Source organism: Telopea speciosissima, chromosome 2 (assembly GCF_018873765.1).
Source record: "Telopea speciosissima isolate NSW1024214 ecotype Mountain lineage chromosome 2, Tspe_v1, whole genome shotgun sequence".
In the NCBI taxonomy this organism is placed as follows: Eukaryota; Viridiplantae; Streptophyta; class Magnoliopsida; order Proteales; family Proteaceae; genus Telopea; species Telopea speciosissima.
The window spans coordinates 14,217,734-14,231,104 of NC_057917.1; the positions used below are offsets into that span (position 1 = coordinate 14,217,734).

Below are 13,371 nucleotides of genomic sequence, written 5' to 3' on the forward strand. Positions count from 1 at the left end.
TAAATTGATTTGCCAAAGCTGTTAATTTTGTCCTTTATGTGCTTTATTTCTTTGAATGTTTGGGTCTATTTGAAAAGAAATGTATGTTCTCTTTGTTTGTGTGTGTGTGTGTGCTTTGTTTCTTTGAATGTTTTGGTCTATTTGAAAAGAAATATATGTTCCCACTGTGTGTGTGTGTGTGTGTAGTTCAAAAACTGGCCAAACAGCCCAAACCTATCTTGCTTATTGGGTTTCTTGCTGCCATCAATGCACCTGCTCCACTTTTTGGGCATTTGCTTTAAACTGGCTAGATGATTGCTTTGACGAGGCTATAAGCACGCTGGAAATGTGAAGAAGATATTGTGTAGTTAAATTCGAGTACTAAACCAGTCGGATGCTGTCAATTGCAACAAAGAGAAATGGGAAAGGGTATTCTCCTGCAGTTGCTGAAACACCTTTAGATAGCAAGGCTGTCTCGTTGTGGCTTCGGATGGACTAACATGTCCTACTCCCTCAAGGCTACCAAGGATTTTGATGCTCCAATCTCTATAGGAGCGGAAATCCCTAACTTTCTTAATTATCAAGTGTTTCCACTTATAATCTCTCTTGGCTGACATAATTCTTGATTGGGGAAGGAAGATGCCTCATGAATCTGCACGGAAATGATGGGGTACCTGTGGACAATGGTCCAGGTCTGTATTATAATCTCTCATGGCTGCAGATAGGACATATCACCTGCAATCCATTTGGGGAGGACTAGTGTTTTTAATTCGTTCTGATGATGATCAGGTGCAAGATTGGCCTAGCCACCTAGGCATGAGACTCAAATAACTTGAGAACCAGCACTTGGATGTGGCTGGAAATCAGGTTGAATAGGGTAGAGATCTTGCTGAATACATGTCCAAGAATGGGGTTGGTCCAATAGTTGGATTTGCAGAAGCTAACAAGGACAGAAATTAGTAAACAAGGAAAACAGAATTTTGAAAGTACAGGAGTGAATCTGTAACTTAAGATCTGGAATTTTGATGAACTTCAAATTCTGGTTGAAGGACTCCCTAACAGGGGGTGAGTAACTCCTCAAAATATGTTGTCTAACTGATGGGTGGATGTGTGGTAACAATATGACATGGCAGCAAGGTTTTAAATCTCGGTTTCGCCAGGCCACGAAACCGAGATATACCGAGATCTCGGTGAGATCTTGTATTTTTTTTCTCAACTCGATGGTTGGTTTCTGTGGCCATATGGCCAAGATAGGGGTTGAAACTTGACATTCCCCCTATTTTAGGCCTTCTAAATACAGTGGAACCATTAGTTTTTACAAATTCAAACCCAAAATGGTATTTTGACTACGGACCCTAAGTTGGTAGTCTACGGCGTGCTTGAGGTCTACCCTACAAGGCTATTTCACACAATATTTAGATTCATATAATTAAAGTAAAAGTTCAAAACAACTTAAATAAGCATTAGGAACTAAAATACATCAAACCATAAACCATTTAAGCATTAGGCAGCATATTCACATTTCATAATCATACTTCATACATACTACATACTGATGGACTAATGGTTCGACTGTTTGTTCATAATTGTTAGAAACTTGGAAAGAGACATAGTCACATAGATTAAATAAATACAAGCTAGTACTGAAAAGAGTGTCGGGCCAGAACATCATAATGGCCACATTGTTGTTGTTGTTGTCGAATCAAGCTCTGCTCTGATTGCATCACATAGGCTGGCCGACATATGATGATGGAAGTAATGCTCGAAGTTGTGCACAACAACCCTATAAATCGAGTCATCAGTGTGCTGGAGGCAACCTAACCTAGGGTATATATCTCCGAAACGAGAGCCACCGCTACTAGATGGTGCTCGTGGAACTAGAAACAACACCGACATGTATGGCTGGGGGCTGGGACCCCAAAGATGCTTTCCACAAAACCTGACTCAGTGTGTGAGTGTGACTGACCCTCATACTCATAGGCAGAGGGTAATGATGATGAAGAGCCGGCCTATCCAAAGCTCCCAAACTAACCATACCCAGTATATTGACTATACTCAGAACCAGTGCTCCCCTTGCCATATATGGATGATGGTGTATGCTACTGCTCTGCATGATGAATACCACTCTCCATATTCTTGGCTCCAATACTGTTAGTCAAGCTCCTGATCGTGTCATCCATGCTATCTTGCTGCTCCCTAGCTGGTTGTGGGAATCGGTGACGTGAGCCTCTCTTGTAGGTAATTCCACCATGGTCCTCATCCTGTGTGGCATGAGTGAACTGAGTCTCTTCTGTGAAGCGTACTGGCTCAGGCTCATGCTCCGGCTCTGGCTCCTGGTAGTGATACCTCTCGCGCATACCCACATCACCCCCAAGTCCCCCATCACCCCCGTCATCCCCATCACCCCCATCATCCCCATCAGCGTCATCAGTATCATCACCATCACCGTCACCGTCATCAGTATCATCACCATCACCATCACCATCACCATCACCATCACCATTATTACTACCATCACCACCATCATCGTCAACCCCACCAGCCTGAGATTCGAAAGGTATGGGTAACTGTGAATGTACACGGCCCTCGCGAGATGACATATACTCATTCACATCAGTACCCATCCGAGTAGCTAACTCCGGGTCTGGCCTACCCCCAACCTGTTCCATAATTGTCTCTCCTCGATCCCTCATCCATTGTTATAGGGGATCCTCCTCATCATCTAAGTCGATTTAGAAAACGTTGACAAACTCGATTGGTACGTTATCACCCTCCACGGCTTCGCTTATGTGTTGCATCTTCAATCTCATGTTGTAATGCACAAACACCAACTACTCCAATCGTTTGTGACCTAGTTGGTTGTGCCTCTTGTTGTGGATGAGTGAAAATGTACTCCTATTGTGCTTGCATCCGGAGGCAGAACAATTTTGAGAGAGCACCTTGATTGCTACCCTTCTTAAGTGAGGTACATCTTTCCCATAAAGGACCCACCATTCGCCTGCATTATAAGTTTAGAATATTAGGATTATTTATAGGTACATGATTTAAATAGAGACAATAAGACATCATGACTAATAATTTAGTGGACCTCCTAGGGGCTGTGGTTTGTCTACTACTCACTGTGGCTTCACGACTGAAACTACCATTTGCATCCCTAAAGGTCTTCATCTATGTTCAGACATGAAATGCGTTGGATTAGTACACAATATAGTTGTAAATTACTATTAGTAAGTACCAAATACCAACTCTCACCTCATTGTTGCATTTTGCCTGCTCTTTAGCATTAGAGACCAATTTTGCCACCACTAACTCCACTGCTTCTATCAGTGTATCATCCAGCCCAAGGTTATACTTGTATTGATACCTTGGATTGAGATAGGATGCTGAAAATTCCATAAATAATTTGTCATTTTTTACGAATAAGTAAACATGTGAAAATATAAAAATAAAACTCACCAGCTTTATGTAGTGGATGGGACAAGTGCTTCTCCCATCGGTTCCTCAATGATTTTGATATACCGCTTCCCACCTTTAGGTATTGCTTCTCTCACTCTTTCTTTCATTAGTTCCATGGCAGCATACACATGTGGCAAGGTCGGCTTCTTCTCTGTGTCTACTATTCTTAGGACCCTTACCACTGGATCCAATATAAGGACCCTCTTCAAATCATGCCAAAATTGGTCACTAGAGATGGTAGTCTGTGTTGTCTTACCCTATGGGGAACCCGACTCTCTCCAACCAAACTACTCATCGCTAGTAAACATAGATCTCAGGCCAACCATCTTATCCTGTAAGCTTTACAATGCAAAGAAGTTGGTGGCAAATCGAGTAATGCCAGGCCTCACCAAATCCCCTCCGCATTTCTTCCTCAATAATTGTAAAGAATATCTATGATTGCACACAAATGTGGTCACTTGTCTTGCTCGCTCGACCACACCCGCTACTGAGGATTTCATACCCATGTCTTTAAGCATAGGGTCAACACAATGGGCAGCACATGGAGTCCATAAAATATGCATCCTCTAGCTTTTTCTATTCATCAATTTCTCTCTCGCCTTCTTGAAATTACTCCCGTTGTCCGTCACTACTTGAATAATGTTTGCTGCCCCTACTTCTTCCACAACTTCTTTCAACAACTTGTATATGTACATTGCATCCTTTTTCTCCTTGGATGCATCCACTGACCTTAAGAAGATGATCTTGCCATCACAGCAAACCATGAAATTGATGATGGACTGTCTAGTGGGTCCAGTCCAACCATCACACATAATAGTGACTCTCCATTTTAGCTTGAATGAATCAATGTAAACATCAAATTCCTGCTTTTGCTTAGGCAAATAAACATTCATCATTTCCCATGGAGTGGGCCCCTTCACTCTGGTGCCAGCCCTCCCAGCAATGTCAATCATAGCCTGATAATATGTCCCCTGAGCAACATTAGCTGGGATGCTATGATAGAAGAAGAACTTGGACATTGCATCACCAACTTTCGCTTTCCAACCACCCCATGATTGCTTTATAGTTCTTTGTTTGGTGTCTTGCTGTTTGTATATAAGGGGATCCTGTGAAAGAATCTCAATGGGATCATCAGGATTCAAGGGTGGGGGTGCAGCTCCCCTCATACTCTGGGTTCTCCTAAAAGGCAAATCCCCCTGTCTCTGCTTCTTCCTCCTATCCCCTGCCGGTCCCTCGGCTATCAGCCAAGACTCTCTGATACTGTCTTCACTCTGTCTGTGTCTCAAAATCCTCCCGCCTATCCATGTACGTATCATCTTATGGCTGTGGGTGTCTCTCTAAGACTGCCTCATGAAACTCTTCCTCTGCCCTTTGCCTTTCTGCCTTTTTAATATTCCTCCCTTCGAGTGTTTAGACATGCTTTGTTGCACTGCATAAGGAACTTGTATGCATTTGGCCACATCCTTATACCCATCAGCCAAATGCTGCTTTATTCTGGTAGCCCCTTCAAAATTTAGAATTTTTCTGTAGTAGTTACATCTTGACTTTTTGTTGTCATTTAACATTGGCTCTCCATGCAACCATGCTATATCTCCACCTCCACCTTCAACCATTTTGCAGCAGTTTTAAACCTTGGTACACTGTTAAATCAACAAATGCATGCATTATTGATGTATTTAACATCATTTCAAAGTCCTAAGTTAATCATATAGCTATTTCCTATTTCTCCCTTACCTCTTGTATTTTTATCTTACTTAAAAAATAAGTTCTATAATTTTTTTCCATAAATAATCATACCATAAGTAATATAAAATTATAATGGATGAAACAAGAATCATCACTTTCCATATTTAAATGCATTAACAATGCTTTTATTAATTTTAAATACTTTTCAAAACAAAATAGATATTTTTCACTATTTTTTGTAATTTTTATATATTTTAAATTTGAGAAATTAAAATAATTAATTTACCAACTGAAAAAAACCGACACTGAGAAGCCGTAGATCGGCCAATGGTGTCCAACATATATTTACTTGAGTGCCAAACAATATTTTTTTTTCAAAGTTTTTTACTAGAAAATCATTTAATTCGACAGAAAAATAAATAAATAATAAAAAAAAAAAATTTCACCTCCTTCAATTCATAGATCGGTGGACATTGTATAACATATAATAATTTCATAGTCAACAAACAAGGTTTGATCATGTTTCTATGAAAAAAATAGTTTTTGAAATGAATAGTTACCTTAGATGTTCTTAAGATACAATGCAGCTTGGAGGTGAGATTTGTAGCTTCAATCTTCAATGAATCAAGCTTTAGTTGGGACTTGGAGGTGTGATTTGCCAAAAAAAACTGAAAAAAGTACCCAAATATGGAGTTTCCCCTTCATAGAGGCGAGATAGGCGAGAGAGTGGCGAGGGGTCGAAATTTCGTCGAAATGTGGTATTTTATAAGCTGTAGGATGGTCTAGTTCGACCGAGTCGAACCGAAACCAAGAAATATCACGAGATCTCGGCGAGATACCGAGATCTCGGTTGAGTTATTGCATTATTCCTGTATTGCCTTCAATCTTGACTTGATAAGCTGCGAAACCGAGATAATAGCGAGATCTCGCTGAGATCTTGAACCATGCATGGCAGCAGCCAAAAATAAAAGAAAATAGAAACCATGGCTTGGGAAAACTGAGTGGAAAACCTGCAGAAAAGTGATTAGTAAATGGACACAATAAAGATATAAGAATAACCACAGAAGGATTAGAGAATACCTAATGACAGCCACGGGTGGAAGAGGAAAGGTTGCTGGAACTGATGGAATAGTGAAGTAGAATAAGAAAGAGAAAAGAAGAAGATGAGAGAAGGAAGGGAGGATATGATTTGGTATCACCACTAGGCCTATGGTTAGTTTCACCACCAACCAGCCTAGGTTTCACCACCTAAGGGCCTGCAACCGATTCACCACAGCAGCCATTCTCACAAGAGAGCAATTGTTCAAGCATCAAAATCATGGGCTTCATGCCCCCTCTTCTTTATTTATAATAACCAACCATCAACTGAAAAGAATAGTAACCCTACCATGCGTGGGGGTTACTTTGTTGCCAAGCTACTTCGGATCTTCTAGAAGAAAATCCAATGCTATTACAAGGAAATAGAAGCTTGCTAAAAATAAATTAAGAAAGGGACTCTTAGTTGCTATTCTATAACTAAGAGTCTACTACATAAATAGGAACTGAATCATAATAGAAGTTAAGACAAAATAGTAACTAATATAACTTGTTGTAACTCCATGTGGCAGCAACATGGATCCACTAAATCAGTCAAAAAGATTCTCCAAAGCTTGCTGGCCGATGGCTACACATGGGCTCTATATTGGCTTGAGTTATGACCAGCGTATGGGACTAACTATAACTTGAATCACGGCCTAATGTAGTGATGCAGATATATCACCAAAAGGGGCTTGTTTTAATGGGAATAAGTCTAGGGTTGGGTTATATACATGTTGGGCCTTTGATCCCATGGGTTTTCAATGTAATAGGTCACCTTTATGGACCTAAAGTATGGGTAATAGCGTTGCATACGGGATTAGCTGTTTTAATTCCTTAGTTTTATTTTTATGTAATTAGTGGTCACGTGATCATGTGACTTGGTTAAGTTGTCATGTGGCAAATTAAGTGGTCATGTGACTATTTAATTGTTTTGTAAGTTGGGTTGGATTAGGACTCTATAAGTCCAACCATGTTTTGAGTCTATTGCCTTAAGTCTTTCAGTTTCCTAGTCAGTTTAGGTTACCTAATAGGTTAAGGATTGGGTTAGGCCTTTCCTTTTTAGTGTAGGAGTCTATTTTTGAGTCTTTTATATAAGGTTGTAAGGGGAACAAGTATTGAATACGAATTTTGATAATGAAAAGGTTTTTTGCTGCTCTCTTTTATTGAAGATTTGTCTTGTGTTTGATCAAGGCTGGTGGGATTGGCGTTTGATCCAATCGACACCTTGCGGTGGGAAGCTTGGGTGATTCGTAGAAGGAATAGGTGTTTGATCCGATTGACACCTTGCGGTGGGAAACCTAGGTGGTTTCTTTTTGTTCTCTTTGAAGCTCTCCATTGTTGTTCTACTTGAATTTGACTCTATGGTTGAGGTTGGCGGTAATTCTTCTGCTAACAAAATCTGTGATTTATTACCCCATCCCTAACCTAATATAATTGGGTTCCCATTGTTCTCTTGGTTTCCCCATATGTTTTATTTCCCATTGTTCTCTTTGTTTCCTCGTATGATTTATTTCCCATTGTTCTCTTGGTTTCCTCATACAATTTCTTGCCCCATTGTTCTCCTGGTTTTACCCTAAAACTGATTCACCTTTTAATAAAAGATCCTGGTTTGGTTCCTAGTTTGACTATTCAAACCTAGGACTACATTATGTAGTCTGGCTATGGAGAACAACCTTGGAATCAAAAGGTCTGAAGATAAGTAGAACTAAGACCAAATATATGGTGTGTAACTTTAGTAGCTCTGGGACGGATAATGAAATGGTGAATAGATGAGAGGGAGATCCCGCAAAGTGATCACTTTAGATACCTGGGATCAATCGTAAACAAGGTGGGCCGTGTAGATGACGATGTTGCCCAAAGGATTGAAATAGGATGGATGAAGTGGAGAGGTGCGACCGGAATTCTGTGATCAGCGTATCCTTTTAAAGCTTAAAGGAAAATTTTATAGGGCTGTCATTAGACCAGCTATGATGTATGGGGTGGAATCTTAGGCTATGAAGAAGTGCCATATAAATAAACTTGGTGTTGCAGAGATGAGTATGTTAAGATGGATGTGTGGGGAGCATAGATACATTTGGTCGATCCCATTTAGTTGGACTATGATGTTTTGATGCTGTTGTTGTATTACACTCCATTTCGAGGCCTGGAGCAGAATGTTGGGCGGTTAAGAAGAGGTACATAGCTAAGAAGGGTAGATGCCCTAGAGTTTGTGTCGATGTTGTATGCCCTCCCTTTACTTCTTTATTATTATATTGCTGTCTCATCTAGGATCAATATAGCCGACCCCATTAAGTTGGGATAAGGCTATGATGTTGTTGTTCTTGCTTTTATCAGTTCTTGTCTGGCTCTTTTAGGTCCTGTATAGTACAATAGGACCTGTATTTCTTCTCTTCTGACCTCTCATCCTCCTAATAAAATTCTTTGTTTATAAAAATGAAGAAGGATGTAATGGAATCAAATTGTATTGGAAGGCGGAAAGGATACTTAATACTACTCCCAATGTATAAAATACCTGAATACACCTAAATTACTACCTTGTAATTTGAGATCGTAAATAGTGGAATGCGTAAATACTAAAGTGTTCTCTTTGCAATCAGTTGTATAAGGATTCATCCTTTGTGGTGGTGTTACACCATTAGAGGAGTGCTATTACATTCTTCCTGCAAGTGGAATCTTTGTGGGTTTCAGTCTTAGGCTTTTTTCTTCGAAATTCATATGTTCTCATTTCCTGAGCAACTTTCACACTTTTTTTGCATGAATGGTTTTCAGATCCATTTGATAACATCATAAAAATTATTCTTCATATTCTGATGCATGATTTGAACACTGAAACTTTGACTTTCTACTCCAATGTTTGTGTAATGGTAGTCTGGCTATTGATCCAAATGAGGTGACAGTTGCCATCACTACAACAACAACAACAACAGCAACAACACAGCTTTATCCCAACCATATTAAACAGTTGTTGTTGTATATTATTTGCTCTATCAGTTCACTTTCTGATCTGTTTTTCTTTGAACCAGTTGTATGTGTTATTATTCATCTGCTTCACTTGAAGTGTTCTTCCTATCCTTCCAGCCTTGTCGCTTTTGGTTTATCAATGGTCATATAATCATATATTCATTTTCCTTTATGAAAATGTCTAATTTCCTGGGATTCTCCCATATCAATTCCTCTGGTACATCTTCTTTTGTATGTCTCAATACCATGTTAAACAAAAGCAGGTTCAACATAATATTTGTTTGATGTTGGATGTCTAATAGGTGCTGCCTCATCTGCTGTATACAAGAGATGGGAAAAGGCTGCTATTGCTGGTGTTTCATTGGTTGCCGATGCTGCTGAGCATTTGGAGCGAACAACAGACAGAAAGTTCTCCCCTGACCAGGGAACAATGGATGAGTCATTTCCTCGGCTATTGGTTGTTCCCATTGGTATGTTCTTGAATGTTGATGAGGGTGGAATCAACATTGTAAATTTATCAGCAATACCTGAATCTGCTCCATCTTCTTTTATCAGGGCAGGAGAGCATTGAGTCTGTTGGAAGGGATCTGCTTTCATTGCCTTTGTCAGCTGGTTCACAACAAGAGATTAGAGAGACCAGTGGACAGGCAGCTGTGAAACTCAAGCTCCAGTTGTTCCCAATTGATGAAGGTACTAGGAGAGCATTGGAAAAGGTAAAATGGAAAGAAAGATGACAATGTACATCTTTAATCTTGTAATGAGCTTTTAACAGTAGAACCGCAATCTGATAACGATTGAAACAATTTTATTTATTTAATTATTTTTATCACAGGATGAACATAATCCACACTTGGAGCTCACTCTCAGCGCTCGAAAGAAGATGTCATCAATTCTGGATCATCTCAAGCGTAAGTGGGGAAAGTCAAGCATAGCTTCAGGGGAGCTGATTCTTTTCCCATACAATGTTCAAAGGGAAAACCTAGGTGGTTATCAGAGATGGACGCAGGACACTATTGCTTGTGCGGCAGACGTTTATGCGAGCATAGGAAGTCCCCCAGTTTTTCGCTTAAGGTTTTTTCTTAGTTATCACTTTTTTTTATACCAAATAGCTAGTGCACGGCGTTCTTACTGATTATCAGTTTCTCTTTCAAGGTATGGTTGGTTCCACAATATTGAACTTGAACTAGTGACGTTTCAAGAGCCTTCAGCATCTACCCATTTCCAGGAGGAGCATAGGAGTATGAATGTCTCTAAAAGAAAGGAGCGAAGTGTGGATGCAAGACCGCTACTTGCATCTCTTACCCATCACTATTCCGAGCAGCTTCTGGAGTGCCTGAAGGACCAAGCCACCCCACTGATGGAGAGCACTTCTCATATGCAATCAATTACTGATATGTCTGAGGAGATGACTGGTTATGCTATTACAGAACCTGAGAACAATCTTCCAGTGTCATCAACTCAGTCATCATGGCTTAGAAAGGAGACTGGAGGTGGAAATATCAGAAGGCAATTGGAGGATTTGGTATGTTCCTCTTACCACTTCGATGGCTATAACCTATATAGTATTGTAAGAAAATTGTGCCATCCTTTGAGGGACCATATGCTGTCATTTATAAAGATCTGTTATATTGCTTCTTTTAATCATAGTCGTACAGGAGGCGTGGGGTAAAGTACAACTAGATGCATTTCTCTTCAACACTCTGTTTCTTCTAAGTTTTTTAATGTCATTATATCTAGGATAATCCCAGAATGAGCAACGGTACCTCATTCTCAGCTCGGGAGTGGGCTGATAGCCTAACTAACATAAGCATTGGAGATCTACTTTCAGATGAGTCTCGTGCCATGGACTCCACCTGTATTGGTCAACCTACTGAAGGAGTTTCTCAGTATCTTCAGCAGATTCCTTTCAGTTGTGATTCATTCGATGCTGCCATTGCTGCTCATATTTCTAGTCATCAAGACAGGTCTGGCTTAATATCAGGCCAGGTGCAGGTGTCCCATTCTTATTCCATCTGGGATGCGGAAGAAACATGTGATGGATTCTCATTTCAAAAGGTTGCAGGCTTAAATTGTGAGACTGCAAGCTCACTTGGAAGTGCTTCTTTGGGGGCTTGGAAACTGGTAAGCCGTACAAATTCGATGAGAACCAGTGGCTTGGTGGAGGTTTTGCTTCCTCAGACATTGCCTTTAATTGTACTTTACTGCCGGACTGGGTAAAACTGTAAAAGTTGATCACAGGCTGAAACTTAACATGATCTTTTTCTGTAGGATTTGCCTGAAGAGCAGCACTCAGGTGATTCTGGTTGCGAAGGAGATCCTATGGATAACTGTGAGCCCAACACACACAGCCCTGATAATGCTGCAAAGGCTTGTTGCCCAGACGACTCAAAGGATGTGAATGCATTGACAGATATATATTGGGTATCAGATCCTTCTCTTGAATGCCTGATTCCTCATTGTCATATCATTTCTTGCAAGGGATCTCTAGGATTATCATCTGATTTTATGTTTGTTTTGGGCATCTGACAAATTGCAGCCAGATTCTTTGGGGCCATTAGATTTGGATATACCTTCATCCAGATACCATGCCCAAGATCTTATGTTCGGGGATAGCGTCAGCTTCAGTGGATTGAATCGATTGATAGCCAGCAGTCTTGATGCATTTCAGAATTGCTCCTTCTTCGGCTTGGACAAGAAAGAGCTGTCATCAACAGCTGAAGCACATGCAACATCCTCATTTTCGGATTACAAAATTGGTGGTGAAGTTTAAGATTTACCAATGTGGAACCTGTTGATACTAGATACTTGGGCTTCCCACCCCCCATTGCCCCAACAAAACCAAATTCAGCTGGTGAGTGTTCGAAGCATGGGATCTGTTTTTTACGGGTGAGTGGTGATTGGAGAAGATTAATTTGCCTATTCCTAAATGCTCTGATCAATGGGGCTATAGGTGCGCTGGTGAGATGCAACTATATCCGGATGTAGCTGCAATCAAGCTTTCTGATCAAGAAGCCGGACCTGTACAAGAAAGAAAAACTGTAGGTTTGTAGTCTTCATTTTTTATAAAATTCTGTAAAGTTTGTGACATTGGCTAATGTCTGGTGGTTGTATATTTGTAGCAACTTATGGCTAATTTCTGGGGTTAAAAAAAAAAGAAAAAATATAGAGAAGTTACATTATGTTTGAGGTTCATGATGTTTGGGGTATCTAAAGCAGAAGCCATTTTATTGAGATACCCTAGTACAGCTCTTGGGATGGAATCAAGGAACCGAGGTTTCCATCAAGAAGGGGAAGCACAGGTTGCTGGCTCTGAAATTAAATATGGTGAAGATGTACGATGGTTTAGAGGGGGGGTTTCTTATGAGCCATTTTCGAGTTCCTGAGTTTCAGTGCTCATTGGTGTGATTTGATTGTTCATCTTATTTCATCAAGCAGCTACTCAATCAAACTTGAAGATAGTTGTTTGAGTAAATCACAGTTGTCAAGTTGGAAAGCCAATATGTGTATTTAAATTAAGTTTGTTCTCTGTTCAACTCCATCCAACCTGATGTCCTTTTTTCTCTTCCCCGCCTAAGTTGGCCAAAATTTGGAACCAATCAAAGGTGTCTTCTGGCGAAGTGTGAAGGAGACAGGCAAGAAACTTGCTCTCATACCATGTTCAACCATTTGCAGATCCAAACCTTAGTGGGGTTAGGAATTAAACTTAACCTCATACACAACAAGGCATTGATTCTCAAATCAGGTTGGCGCCTTCTGATTAATCCATCGGCTCGTTCTGCCTGTGTCTTCAAAGTTAATTATTTTAGAAAATATGATCTCCTAGACCCATCACCAAAGCCTAAACAAGGATCTTGGATTTGGAACAGTATTATGCATATTCTTCCTTACTTGAGACATACGGTTCGTTGGAAGATCAGAAATTGCAACAAAGTAGACATATGGAAAGACCCTTGGATCCCTAAATTAGAAGGTCCAAGCTATTTAAGTTCCTAGATATAGATTCCAATAAGGTTCACTCAACTCAAATTGCTCATGTATGTAATTCTATTCAGGGAATTTTATTTAAAGATTCAAGAATGGTTGGTTCTGGTTGCTTGGTTGATAGTTTATATAAATTGAATTTAGAGTCAATATTTTCTCATTCTTTATTAGCTCTGCATGTGAATGATAATGTTGGAAATTAAATCTTCTCAATGAAATTTTTGTAACACT

At 40.0% G+C, this 13,371-nt stretch overlaps 1 protein-coding gene across 2 annotated transcripts in view; it reads left to right on the forward strand.

The window, feature by feature from the left end:
- The window catches only part of LOC122651736 (TSL-kinase interacting protein 1-like), a 30,255-nt gene extending 18,272 nt beyond the window's left edge, over nt 1–11,983 (forward strand). For both annotated transcript variants that reach the window (XM_043845247.1, XM_043845248.1), the window contains exons 8-14: nt 9,462–9,629; nt 9,715–9,872; nt 9,992–10,230; nt 10,312–10,681; nt 10,897–11,322; nt 11,428–11,580; nt 11,696–11,983. In XM_043845247.1, the coding sequence (XP_043701182.1) occupies nt 9,462–9,629; nt 9,715–9,872; nt 9,992–10,230; nt 10,312–10,681; nt 10,897–11,322; nt 11,428–11,580; nt 11,696–11,929 (1,748 nt within the window). In that variant the 3' untranslated portion in view covers nt 11,930–11,983. The remainder of the gene's footprint in view (nt 1–9,461; nt 9,630–9,714; nt 9,873–9,991; nt 10,231–10,311; nt 10,682–10,896; nt 11,323–11,427; nt 11,581–11,695) is intronic.
- The last annotated feature ends 1,388 nt before the right edge of the window (nt 11,984–13,371 follow it).